General features: G+C 42.8%; 1 protein-coding gene across 1 annotated transcript; it reads left to right on the forward strand.

Moving 5' to 3' along the window:
* Positions 1 to 9993: 9993 nt before the first annotated feature.
* Positions 9994 to 11489, forward strand: LOC118023199 (vacuolar fusion protein CCZ1 homolog). The gene has a single exon (XM_035024355.1). The coding sequence runs from the start codon at positions 10024 to 10026 to the stop codon at positions 11464 to 11466; it is 1443 nt and encodes a 480-aa protein (XP_034880246.1). The 5' UTR covers positions 9994 to 10023; the 3' UTR covers positions 11467 to 11489.
* Positions 11490 to 12346: the final 857 nt, after the last annotated feature.

A 12346-nucleotide genomic window follows, 5' to 3' on the forward strand; every position in this document is an offset into this window, starting at 1 on the left:
GTTAAACCCCGGGCTTCCGGCACCCTCGGGATCTTTGTTTCCCGTGAGTTGTTTAGTGTCTGCGGAGGCTTTGAATAAGACAGGATCCTGAGACCGAGAGCTGTGGCGGGAGTGAAAAACCCCGGAGTTGAGGGGAGCCTGAGACGTGGCAGTTTCCACGGGCCAAGCTGAGGCTCTTACCCACGGTCTCTGTGAGGCTTCGGCGGATTCTCGCCTCCACTTCTTGTAACGCTGGCCTCTGCCCGACCCGAGCTCCTGTAAATCGTCATTGACGGGAAAAGGGGTCGCAAGCTCAGATGCTTCGGGGGACATGGGCAGTACCCGAGTGAGAAGCCACGCTGCTCGGCTGATTGTTGCCACGCCGGACTGTGGGCCCTGTGATGCCAGATTTGTTTTCCTTCCCTCCCTTCCCCCCTCCTTCTCTCTTTTCCTCCCTCCCTTTCTTCCTTCTTTCCTTTCTCTTCTCTAAGAAAAATGGAAAATGCGTTTATGTGTGAAATCTGCCGATTTTAAAATGCTACAAAAATAACACGCTGCAGTCAAACAGAACACGCTGGGAAAAAGCAAAAGCAGGTTTTTCATAGAAAAATGGCCAAATAGCAGGATAGAGACAAAGGAGGAGGTATGAAAAATCTACCAAAAGAGAAAGCCCCTAAGACTCAAAGGGTACTACTACCCAGAATAAGTAGGATCGTCTCAGAACTCAATGAGGGGTGACACTCAGCTGAAATCGCCTGGGCCACACACTGCCTCAATTTTCCTTTAGCTTGTTACTAAATTGCCCTTCACATTTCTGCCATCTCTAGTGCCAGGCATTGTGCTAAGCTCTTGAGAGCTTTCTCATGGAGCGCACAGGACATTAGACTTGCACGTTGGTGACAAAAGCGATAGGAATGCTGATGGATGTTTTGGGAGCACCCAGGAGAGACACATACACAGATTGGCAGCATTAGGTAAGACTCTGGGAGATGAATAAGAGGTATGATTTGGAGGCAAAGGCCAGGAAACAGGAAAGACCACAGTAAGGTACCTTTGAGGAAATGTCAGGAAAATGAGCAACAGAGAGAGATGTCAGGAGAGGAAACAGGGACCGGATCTCAGTTTGGACTTCACCCCAAAGATAAATGGCAATTGTTGGAGGGATCTGGGAACAAGTGGGATAGGGAGAGCTTTGTTCATTAATTTTAAGTAAAATCAACAATTTTACATATATGTGTATATATATGTATCTCCACCGCCCAAATCAGGGTATATACCATTTCCAGCACCCGGTAAGATTCCCTTGGGGAGCTTCCCATCTCTCTGTGCCCCCAGCCGTAAGCTGCTATCACCAAGTGTATACTCCTCCATATCTGCCTTTTTTGGCTCAACATAATGTCTGTGAGCTTCATGTATATTGTGTGTACCAGTGACTCATTCTCTTTATTACTGTGTAGAGAAAATTCATGAAAGCTTAGAAATGGTCCCCAAAATATTACTTCTTGTCCAGTGAGCAGGTGTTGTCTAGCATACCCTCAGGGATATCTGATTCTATGCAGGCTCTACACCTTTCATTGTCTTTGATATAAAGAACAACTCTGTAAGGTTTTTTCAAAAAACGGTTCTTGTCTAGAAAAATACAAGTTGTGTCCAGTGGAATGCATTTAATTATTGTCAATTTCATCACTCCTGCCAGCTTTTCATCTATTTGTAAAGTATTTCATTATTTCTTATTTAACTACAGTATATATGTACAGTACTTTAAATTTTAAATTTAAATTTTCCTTTGACTCAGTTGTAATATCCTTCTGGATCTCATTAATTAAAGAGCTAAATAAAACCTTTGGCGTGTTTATTTTATGAGAATGAGATGAGAATCATGATTATACTTGATTTTAAAAATTATTCTTTAACACCAGTAAGCTATTGTATGAACACGCCACAATTTATTTATCCATTCATCTACTGATGGACATTTAAGTTTTTTCCCTTTGGCTATTATAAATAAAGCTGCTATGGACATTTTTGTATAAATCTTTTGTGATTGTATGCATTACTTTTTCTTGAGTAAACAGTAGGAATGGGATTTCTGGGCTATCGGGTTAAGTATATATATTACTTTGGTAGAGGCAGTCATGTTTTCAAAGTGGTTGTATCATTTTATACTACCACTAACGCTGGGTGAGTGTCCCATTATCTGCATCCTTGCCAACACTGAAATTGTCAATCCTTTTCATTTTAGCTATTCTGCAGGGTGTGTAATGGTATCTCATTGTTGCTCGTTGTTGTTGTTTTAGAGATTTTATTTATTTATTTGAGAGAGAGAGAGAGCATAAGCAGGCGGGAAGAAGTAAGGGGAGAGGGAGCAGGGCAGGGAGCCTGATAGGGGACTCGATCTGGGATCATAACCTGAGCTGAAGATGGCCACTTAACACCCAGGCGCCCTCACTGTTATTTAATTAACCATAGAAGGTCTTCAGGAGGGAAGTGAGTTGAACAGATTTTAGAAAGCTCTTTTCAGTTGTCATGTGGAGAATGACATTTGTATACCAGCGCTCACAGCAGTGTCACTGATAATGGCCAAAACGTGGAAACAAACCAGGAGTCCATTGGCGGGTGAACAGATAAACAAGCGTGCTGTATACATGCAACGGAGTATGTATGATTCAGTCTCAAAAAGGAATGAAATTCGGACACATGGAACAATATGAACCCTGAAGACAGCACACTAAATAAAATCAGCCAGGTACAAAAGGACCATTGACTGTATGATTCCACTCATATCAGGTACCCAGAATTCAGAGACGGAAAGTGAAATGGTGGATACCAGGATTTGGGATGGGGGGTATAATGAGGAGTTACTGTTTAACAGGTAGAATTTATGTTTGGGATGGTGAAAAAGTTCTAGAGATGGATGTTGGGGATGGTTGTGCAACACTGTGAATGGAATTAATGTCACTGAGCTGTACACTTAAAATGGTGAATGGTAAATTCTATGTCATATGCACCTTCACACATGCACACACACATAGACCCACAGATCCACACATGAGCCTAGTATTCTGGGTCTGACGACTGAGCAGTGGCTCCTGTCTCAACTGTACCTGCAAAATTTTAATTCATGCAACTGACTGAATGAGGACACAGAAGATTTTATTAGTTAGTGTTTCCTGAAAGGAGGAAGCACACCGCACAGGGCCATGTGGGGAAGCAACAGGTTTGGTCAGGATGCAGAGAGGAGCAAGGGAAAGCCTAAGCCAGAGCCCTTATTGGGGTGTGTGCAGGCAAGGCAGGCCAGGGCAGGGAAAATAGCTCAGGATTGGCTAGTGTGAATAATCCTGGTGGGCTTTGGGTCTAGTACCTGGCCCTGAATGGATTTCGGCCAGGGGAAAACACTGGCATGGTGTGTGAGAGTCAGATAAGGAGGTGACTGTGGTTACAGACTGGAGATTGGAGGCAGGGTTTCTAATATGACTTTTCTGTGCTTGAAAAAGCAGGATCGCAGACTTTGGCTATTCATCTGGCTGTGTGGTTAAGAGATGTCAAAAGGACAAATACAGAATTGAAAAAAAACACAAAACAGTTGGTGCTGTGGCTATCTGCATCATTTCAAGGGAACTTTTCGGTGATGATAGTGGAGAACTTCAGGAAGTATGGCCTAAGTTGCTCCATACAACACAGGAAACATTTTACTATGAGCATGAAATGGAGGAACAGGTGAAGTATAAGGAGTTCTTCTAGGCCAGCCCATAACCAGGTTTTCCATTTGTACAGTATTAGTCGAAAAAACACCAGAAATTTTTAGAGTCTCTTAACAATATTTTGGTGGAGTTTGTAAAGTGTATTAAAAACATGAGTTTGACAATAATGTCTTGGTGTATTTCTCAGGCCAATTTGTACCCTCAGGCCAGGTATATTTCTTGACAGTTACGTTGCTGGAGGGTATGAGCTGATACTTATAAAAGCACATTGGATATGGAAAGTCACAGACTCAAGGTCTGTGAGAGCCTCTATTTCCAGGAGAGCCCAGTGTGTAGCCCGTTATTTGTTGTTTTAATAGTGTATAGCATGGGGGCGCCTGGGTGGCTCAGTGGGTTAAGTGTCTGCCTTTGGCTCAAGTCATGATCCCGGAGTCCCAGGATGGAGTTCCACGTTGGGCTTCCTGCTCAGCGGGGAGTCAGCTTCTCCCTCTGACCCTCTTCCCTCTCATGCTCTCTCTCACGTGCTCTCTCTCCCAAATAAATAAATTTTAAAAATCTTTTAAAAAAATAGTGTATAGCATGAGGCTAAGAGAGCTAGTTTCTTGTATCACAAGCTCTTGGGCAACTTATGGCCATCATAAGTAGTCTAGAAACTCCAGGAGGCATAAGAAGAGGTTGCCAAAGACTCTACAGTGAAGGAGTTTCTGAGGGCACGAATGGGAGTGCCTACTGATTTTAATTTGGAAGGAAATCTGTAAATGAGGAATATGTCACAACCAGCCCCCAAAGGACTAAAAGAAACGGGACTTATATGTCTGCAAGGGGTCAAATGAGTCTCCTTGGAGAAGGATGTCATCAGCCATGGCATACCTGTGCTCCTGGTGGGCATGGTGAAGATCTTGTTTTCACAGGCCGTATGTGGTGGCAAAGCTGTTGAGAGTCCCCATGCCTGGAAAAGGTAAGTTGTGTCCCTTCAGGGGTGAAGGCAAAATGCAGCTGAGAGGCTGTTGGAATAGGCACTTGATATAACATCTTAGCCACATTTATAAGAGCAAAATATAAACCTATTACTGATTGGATGGATTCAGTAATCTTAATAGTATTAGATATTGGGTATCTAAATACCCAAGGATGGGACCAGAGCATAATGGGACCCAAATGGATGGGACCAGAGCACTAATGTTGTAGAATTCCACCATGAATCACCTGTTAATGGACTGATTATGAGTGTTCTTAGAAAACTGATATGTTGAAGCCCCAACCCCCACTGTGACTGGATTTGGAAATAAGGCCTTTATGAAGATAACTAAGATTCAATGAGGTCATAAGGGCAGGCAAGTAATCCAATAGGACTGGTGGCTTTACAAGAGGAAGAGAGAGATTTCTCCTTCTCTGCACCACCAGAGGGAAGGCCATGTAAGGACACAGTGAGAAGGCCTACAAGCCAGGAAGAAAGGTCTGACTAGAAACTGAGTCAACCGACCCCTGGATCTTGGACATCCCAGCTTTCACAACTGTGAGAAAATCAGTTCCTGCTGGTTAAGTCACCCAGTCTGTGGTATTTGGTTATGACAACCCAAGCTAACTAATACAGCACCCTTTATTTTGTCCAGGTTTAAGAACAGGAGAAATTGGGCTGTCAAATGGGGAAGCAGCAGGGATAATCACCCTTTTGTTAATTAGGTTTTATATAATAAGTTTTAATCCTCGAAGGCCCTGTTGTAACTTACATTGGGCCATAATAGCTATTTTAACTAAGGGGTCCGTGGAGTCCCATTGTATCAAGCCAATCTGTAAGTGTCAAAGATTTAGTTTTAATTTATTTTTCATTGTGCTAGAGTGTATGTGCCCAATATGGGATATTTTTAGGACAATGGGTATTATGACTATGGGGAATTTAGGCAAAGCTATAGTTAAAGTGAGACATTCCTACTTTTTTTTCTCTATTTTATATTTAGTTACTTTCTTAAGATTATAGCAGGCACGATGTTTAAATTTAGTGGAATCTCTAGCTATAACTATAATTTGAGCCCCAGTATTAAGACCACGAAATTGTGTCAATTGGTGCATTTTAGCAAATGCTAAAGTTAATTTGGAACTTTGGTTGCAGACACACAAAAGACAATCAGCACCATTTTTATCTTTTTGTTACATAAATTCTTTTAGTATATACATTTTCTGTACACAAATTTTGGATTTCTAATTGGGTCAAATTAAGAAAATTTCTTTTAGTTAGATGTCATCTATACATATGTAATGTATCTATTACACATTTGTGTTAAAATATTCTATAGACACATAATTTATTTAGTTATCTTTTATTTTCTCCCCCTGTATCTAGGATTTGGTTTGGTTTTGTTCTTTTTTTCTCTGCCTAATGTTTTTCTCCTGTTTCAGGCTTCTAGCTGCTGGAAGCAGTGGTTTTTAGTTTCTGTCTCTGGCTGATAAGAGGAAAGAAGGAGGGGAAGAGCCCCCTGATTCCAGGCAGCAGCCTCTCCCTGCCCACAGCCTAATCTGTCCCCTTCTTGCCATCCCCCCCAACACACACCTTTTTTCCTCTTAAGCAAAATCTTTCAGAACAGCCAGACAGAGGTATCTCTAGGTGGGTAAAGGGGGGGAACTTTCTTTTTCTTCCTTCCTTCCTTCCTTTCTTTCTTCCTTCCTTCCTTCCTTCCTTCCTTCCTTCCTTCCTTCCTTCCTTCCTTCCTTCCTTCCTTTCTTTCTTTCCTTCCTTCCTTCCTTCTTTCCTTCCTTCCTTCCTTCCTTTCTTTTCTTTCTTTCTTTCTTTTTCTTTTCTTTTCTTTCTTTCTCTTCCTTCCTTCCTTTCTTCCTTCCTTCCTTTCCTTCTCTTTCTTTCTTCTTTTCTCCTGTCACTGACTGTTCCCACCCACCCCCCTTTTTTGCTTTTGAGTGTTTATATGATAAAGTCCTAGTTTGAATAATTCCAGCAGGATCTGGAAGGCATAGGGGCTGTCCCTAAATGTCTGTTCCTAGCCCTGGGCTGATTTAGGGCAGGGGAAATACTGGCAAAGGATGTGGGGTTATATAAAGGAGGTGGCTGTGGGTGTGGACTTGGGATGGGTTGGAGGGTTTGTAACAGGGCTTTCCGAGCTTGCAAAAGCGGATCGCAGGCGAGATGTAAACAACTTCGGCTGTTCTTTTGGCCCTGTGGCTAACAGATGTCAAAGAGACAAATACGGAATCCGGGAAAACATAGTTTGAGCAGCCCTTCTCCACCCTGGGGCATTTTCCAAGAGGCCAGTGCTAGCGGCTGTGTGTCACCGCAGCCACACGTGTTAGGCGTAACAACACAGCTTCCAGGCATGAAAGAGCAAAAAAAAAAAAAAAAAAAAAAAGCCCAAACAACCCCAAAGACAGCGAAACAGCATCCTTCGTAGTAGACATCTGTCACTTTCACCTTTCTGCTCGCAGCACCTTGATACCCCTTTGGAGAGCCACGCCTTCCCACCTCCCAGCCACGCCCCTGTCGGGACGGACTTCTCAAGCCTAGAGCGCCCCGGGTGGTCAGGTGACTTCCGCTTGGCCAATCAGCCTCACCCCGCTGTCTTGGCCTCCGTGATTGGTTGACGGATGGGCCTGTGATTCCCGCCAGGCCACTGCCAGAATGTACTGGGGGCCTGGCAGGTGCGCTCTTTCTAGTGTCATCTTGGAACTGGGACTGGGAGGGGAGCACCAGGTGGAGGAGAGGGAGCTGGCCTGGGAAGAAACCACCACCACCGAGGAGAGTACAGGCAAGAGCGGGAGGGAAACTGGGTTCTGACTGGATTGTCCGACACCGTGGATACTGCGGTGCGGTCAAGTACATGAACTGATAAGTTCCCCTTCATACTTAAAAAACGCAAGGTGCAAACTAGGGGGCCTAATATACTACTGTTTGTGTAATAAAAGGAGGGGAAAATAGTGTTTATATGTATCTGCTTGCAAATGCATTTAATCTTTTCTGATAAGTAAGAAACTAATAATCGAGCATACCTATTATGGAATGAGAACTGAGTAAATGGGGAAAGAATCATAGAAAGACTTCACTGTATATTTTAAAATATCTTTTGACATTTACACATCTGAGAATGTTACCTATTCATAGTATTAAATAACAGAATTCTAAAAGTACAAAAACTAGAGTTTGCAATGGTATCTGATAAACCTTAGGAAGAACAAATCCTATTACATCAACTACATTGAATTTTCAAAGCGTGTGCTAGTAAGATATTTATATTCCTAACCACCTAGGAACAAAGTAAAAAAAAAGAACAGTTAAAAGACCAGGTATAGAGAAATATCTTCATTAAGGTTAGGGGCGCCTGGCTGGCTCAGAGGACCATGCGACTCTTGATCTTGGGGTTGTGAATTTGAGCCCCAGGTTTGGCATAGAGATTACTTAAAAAAAAAAAAACTTAAAAAAAAGTAAATAGGGACGCCTGCGTGGCTCAGTCACTTAAGTGGCTGCCTTCGGCTCAGGTCACAATCCCAGGGTCCTGAGACTGAGCCCTGCATAGGGCTCCCTGCTCAGCAGGGAGTCTGCTTCTCTCTCTCCCTCTGCCCCTCCCCCCGTGCACGCTCTCTCAAATAAATAAATAAAATCTTAAAAAAAAAACCTTAAAAAAATAAATAGGGGCGCCTAAGTGGCTCAGTTGGTTAAGCATCCAACTCTTGATCTCAGCTCAGTTCTTGATCTCAGGGTCATGAGTTGAAGCCCTGTGTTGGGCTCCATGCTGGGCACGGAGCCTACTTAACTAAATAAATAAATAAACAAATAAATGATTTTAAAGTTATGTATACATAGCCTGCCTTGTGTTGTTTGCTGAGAAGATGCAAGAAGCTTTTTGAGATATCCAGTGATAACTGCAAAGTTCTAGAATATTCAGTGTTATCCACAAGGAACTTCACCTCTGAGTAGGAAGTAGTAGGTATCAGTAGTCATCAGTCCTGCTACAATAATTGGGTGGGGGGAAAGGATAAACTACAAAAATCATATTTTTTTATTAAAATATTTTATGTATTTATTAGGGAGAGAGAGAGAGAAAGCACAAGCAGGGGGAGTGGCAGGCAGAGGGAGAGGCAGGCTCCTTGCTGAGCAGGGAGCCCAATGTGGGACTCGATCCCAGGACCCTGGGATCATGACCTGAGTTGAAGGCAGACGCTTAACTGACTGAGCCACCCAGGCGTCCCTACAAAAATCGTATTTTTAAAGACATCAGAGAGCAGTGGAAGCAGAGAAGGAAGAGCCCTTTCTAGGTGAGCTGAGATTGTTGGTCTTTTTTTGCCTGGGTCATTTGTGAAGTCTGGGCATAGGCTAAAGCCTGGGCTTGGTTTACACTGAACTGTTGAGGCCACTCAGGCTATTGTTATAGGCTAGAATCTAGATATGAGGTTCTTTTCCCCTTGGGATATTTGGTAAGTGCTGGGGTAGATTGGGGCTGGAGGAGGGGGTAGGGGAGGGTCTGTCTGGGGCCTGGGCTGGAAAGACAGAGTAAGATCCGCTGTCTCTTAGCGTTTGGAAGGTGAAGTCCTCCTAGAGGGAAGGGCCTGCAAAAAACACAAGGCAGGTCTCATTCTCAAGATAATTAAAAACAGAGGTGGACAGAGTCTAATTAAAGCTGCAACTCACTCCAACTCAGCTCAGTTCCTGATTGGATTGAGGCATCATCCCTTTGAGCTACATTGCCTTACAGAGGATGGGTAAACCCTCCAGGAGAAAATATGATTACAACTTTTGTGATTCTTTTATACACAATATTTGGCATATAGTAGAAAATTACAAGTCATAGAAAAAGCAGGTACAGTAGACTGAACAATGGCCTTCCAAAATGTGTGTGTCCTAATTCCTGGAGCCTGTGGATGCAGAGACTTTGTGGATGTGATTAAGGATCTTGAGATGGAGAGATGATCCTGGTTTATCCAGGGGGAGGGGACTGATAAAAGCACAGGGGTCCCTATGAGAGAGGCAGGAGGGTCAGAGTCAGTAGTCAGAGATGTGAGGATGGAAGCCAGAAGTTGGAGTTACATGAAGAAGAGGTCACAAGGCAAGGAATGCAGGTGGTCCCTAGAAGCTGTAAAAGACAAAGAAATGGATTTTCCCCTGGAGCCTCTAGAAGGAAGCAGCACTGCCAACACCTTGACTTTAGCCCAGTGAGACTGGTTCTGGACTTCTGACTTCTGGAACTGGAAGATAATAAATCAGTGTTGTCTGAGATCACTAAATTTAGGGTTATTTATTAGAGCAGCAATAGGAAATGAATACAGCAGGGCAATGCGACTGAGAATCAAGAGAAAAAAAAAATGAGACGGGAGAGGGAGGCTCCCGAGGCGGGGGCCTGCTGAGATGGCGGCAGCGGCGGCTGGGGCTGGGCCCGGGGTGGCCCAGGAGAAGCAGTTCCCGCCAGCGCTGCTGAGCTTCTTCATCTACAACCCGCGCTTCGGGCCGCGCGAGGGCGAGGAGGAAAATAAAATTTTGTTTTACCATCCAAATGAAGTAGAAAAGAATGAGAAAATTAGAAATGTTGGATTATGTGAAGCTATTGTACAGTTTACAAGGACCTTTAGTCCATCAAAACCTGCAAAGTCTTTACATACACAGAAGAATAGACAGTTCTTCAATGAACCAGAAGAGAATTTCTGGATGGTCATGGTTGTTCGGAATCCTATAATTGAAAAGCAAAGTAAAGATGGAAAACCAGTTGTCGAATACCAAGAGGAGGAGTTGTTGGACAAGGTTTATAGCTCAGTGTTAGGACAGTGCTACAGTATGTACAAGCTTTTTAATGGGACATTTCTGAGAGCCATGGAAGATGGAGGTGTCAAGCTCCTAAAAGAAAGATTAGAGAAATTCTTCCATCGGTACTTGCAAACGTTGCATTTGCAGTCATGTGATCTCCTTGACATTTTTGGTGGAATCAGCTTCTTCCCATTGGATAAAATGACTTATTTGAAAATCCAGTCCTTTATTAATAGAATGGAGGAAAGCCTGAGTATAGTCAAATACACTGCCTTTCTCTATAACGATCAACTAATCTGGAGTGGGTTAGAACAAGATGACATGAGAATTTTATACAAATACCTCACCACGTCTCTGTTTCCAAGGCATATCGAACCCGAGTTGGCGGGAAGGGATTCTCCAGTAAGGGCGGAGATGCCAGGAAATCTTCAGCATTATGGAAGATTTCTTACTGGACCCTTGAACCTTAATGATCCAGAAGCAAAATGCAGATTCCCCAAAATTTTTGTAAATACGGATGACACTTACGAAGCACTGCATTTAATTGTTTATAAGGCCATGAGTGCAGCTGTGTGCTTTATGATTGATGCCTCTGTACAGCCCACGTTGGATTTTTGCCGAAGACTGGACAGCGTTGTTGGGCCCCAGCTCACAGTGCTGGCATCTGACATTTGTGAGCAGTTTAACATCAACAAAAGAATGTCTGGGTCTGAAAAAGAACCCCAGTTTAAGTTTATCTACTTCAACCATATGAATTTAGCTGAGAAAAGTACAATTCACATGAGGAAAACACCTAGTGTGTCACTTACATCCGTGCATCTGGATTTAATGAAGATTCTGGGTGACATCAACAGTGATTTTACTAGAGTGGATGAGAACGAAGAAGTCATTGTGAAGGCAATGAGCGATTACTGGGTTGTCGGGAAGAAGTCTGACCAGCGGGAACTGTATGTTATTCTGAATCAAAAAAACGCAAACCTGATTGAAGTCAATGAAGAGGTAAAGAAACTTTGTGCAACGCAGTTCAATAACATATTCTTCTTGGATTGACCCGTAATGACTCGCCGAAACATCTTTTAAAAAACAACTCAGCAGGCATTTTGTTTACCGCTGCAGGTTCTCGGTCATATTATTGACTGAATTAATGACAATAGTAAAGCAATATGTGCTTTGAAGAATCAAATGTCTACTCAGTCCGATGATCCGCTGGGGTTTTTAGATTTTAAATATTTATGTGGAAATAATTAAAGGTAGTTGGCTACATCTCTTTCATTCCATTCTTTTGACATTATGTGAATATTTTATTGGAAAATAAGACAAATAAATTGTTAAGGTTTTTAAAAAAAAAAAAATGAGACCGTAAAAGTAGACCCACATCTGATCTGGATGTTAAGGATTTAAAATAACTATTTAAATATGTTAAAGAAGGGGCGGCACCTGGGTGGTTCGGTCTGTTGAGCGTCCAACTCTTGATTTCAACTCAGGTTGTGATCTCATGGTTGTGGGATTGAGCCCCGAGTTGTGTTCCACACTCAGCAGGGAGCCTGCTTGAGACTCTCTCTCTCCCCCCTCTGCCCCTCCCCCCCCCATAAAATGAATAAATAAAATCTTTTAGAAAAGTAAATATGTTCAAGAAAATAGTGGGAACAGTGGACAAAATGGTGACAAAGTGGGGAATTTCAATAGAGAATTGGAATATGTGAAAACCAAATGAACATTCTAGAATTGACAGATACAATATCTGAAATAAAGAATTCAGATGGGCTGGGCAGCAGAGTGGACACAGCAGAGGCAAGAGATTAGTAAATTTGAAGACAGGCCAATGGAGAACATCCAAACTAAAGTTCAGAAAGATAAAAGAATAGAAAGAACAATGTTAACTGCAAAGTTCTTGTTTAATGGCTTCCCAGAATACAGTATTTAACCAAGA

The sequence above is a fragment of the Mirounga leonina genome, unplaced genomic scaffold, assembly GCF_011800145.1.
Source record: "Mirounga leonina isolate KUSES-001 unplaced genomic scaffold, KU_Mleo_1.0 Mir_178, whole genome shotgun sequence".
Lineage (NCBI taxonomy): Eukaryota > Metazoa > Chordata > Mammalia > Carnivora > Phocidae > Mirounga > Mirounga leonina.

Bases quoted from the DNA above. Each gene is read 5' to 3' on its own strand.
- LOC118023199 (XM_035024355.1), top strand. From the start codon at position 10,024: ATGGCGGCAGCGGCGGCTGGGGCTGGGCCCGGGGTGGCCCAGGAGAAG.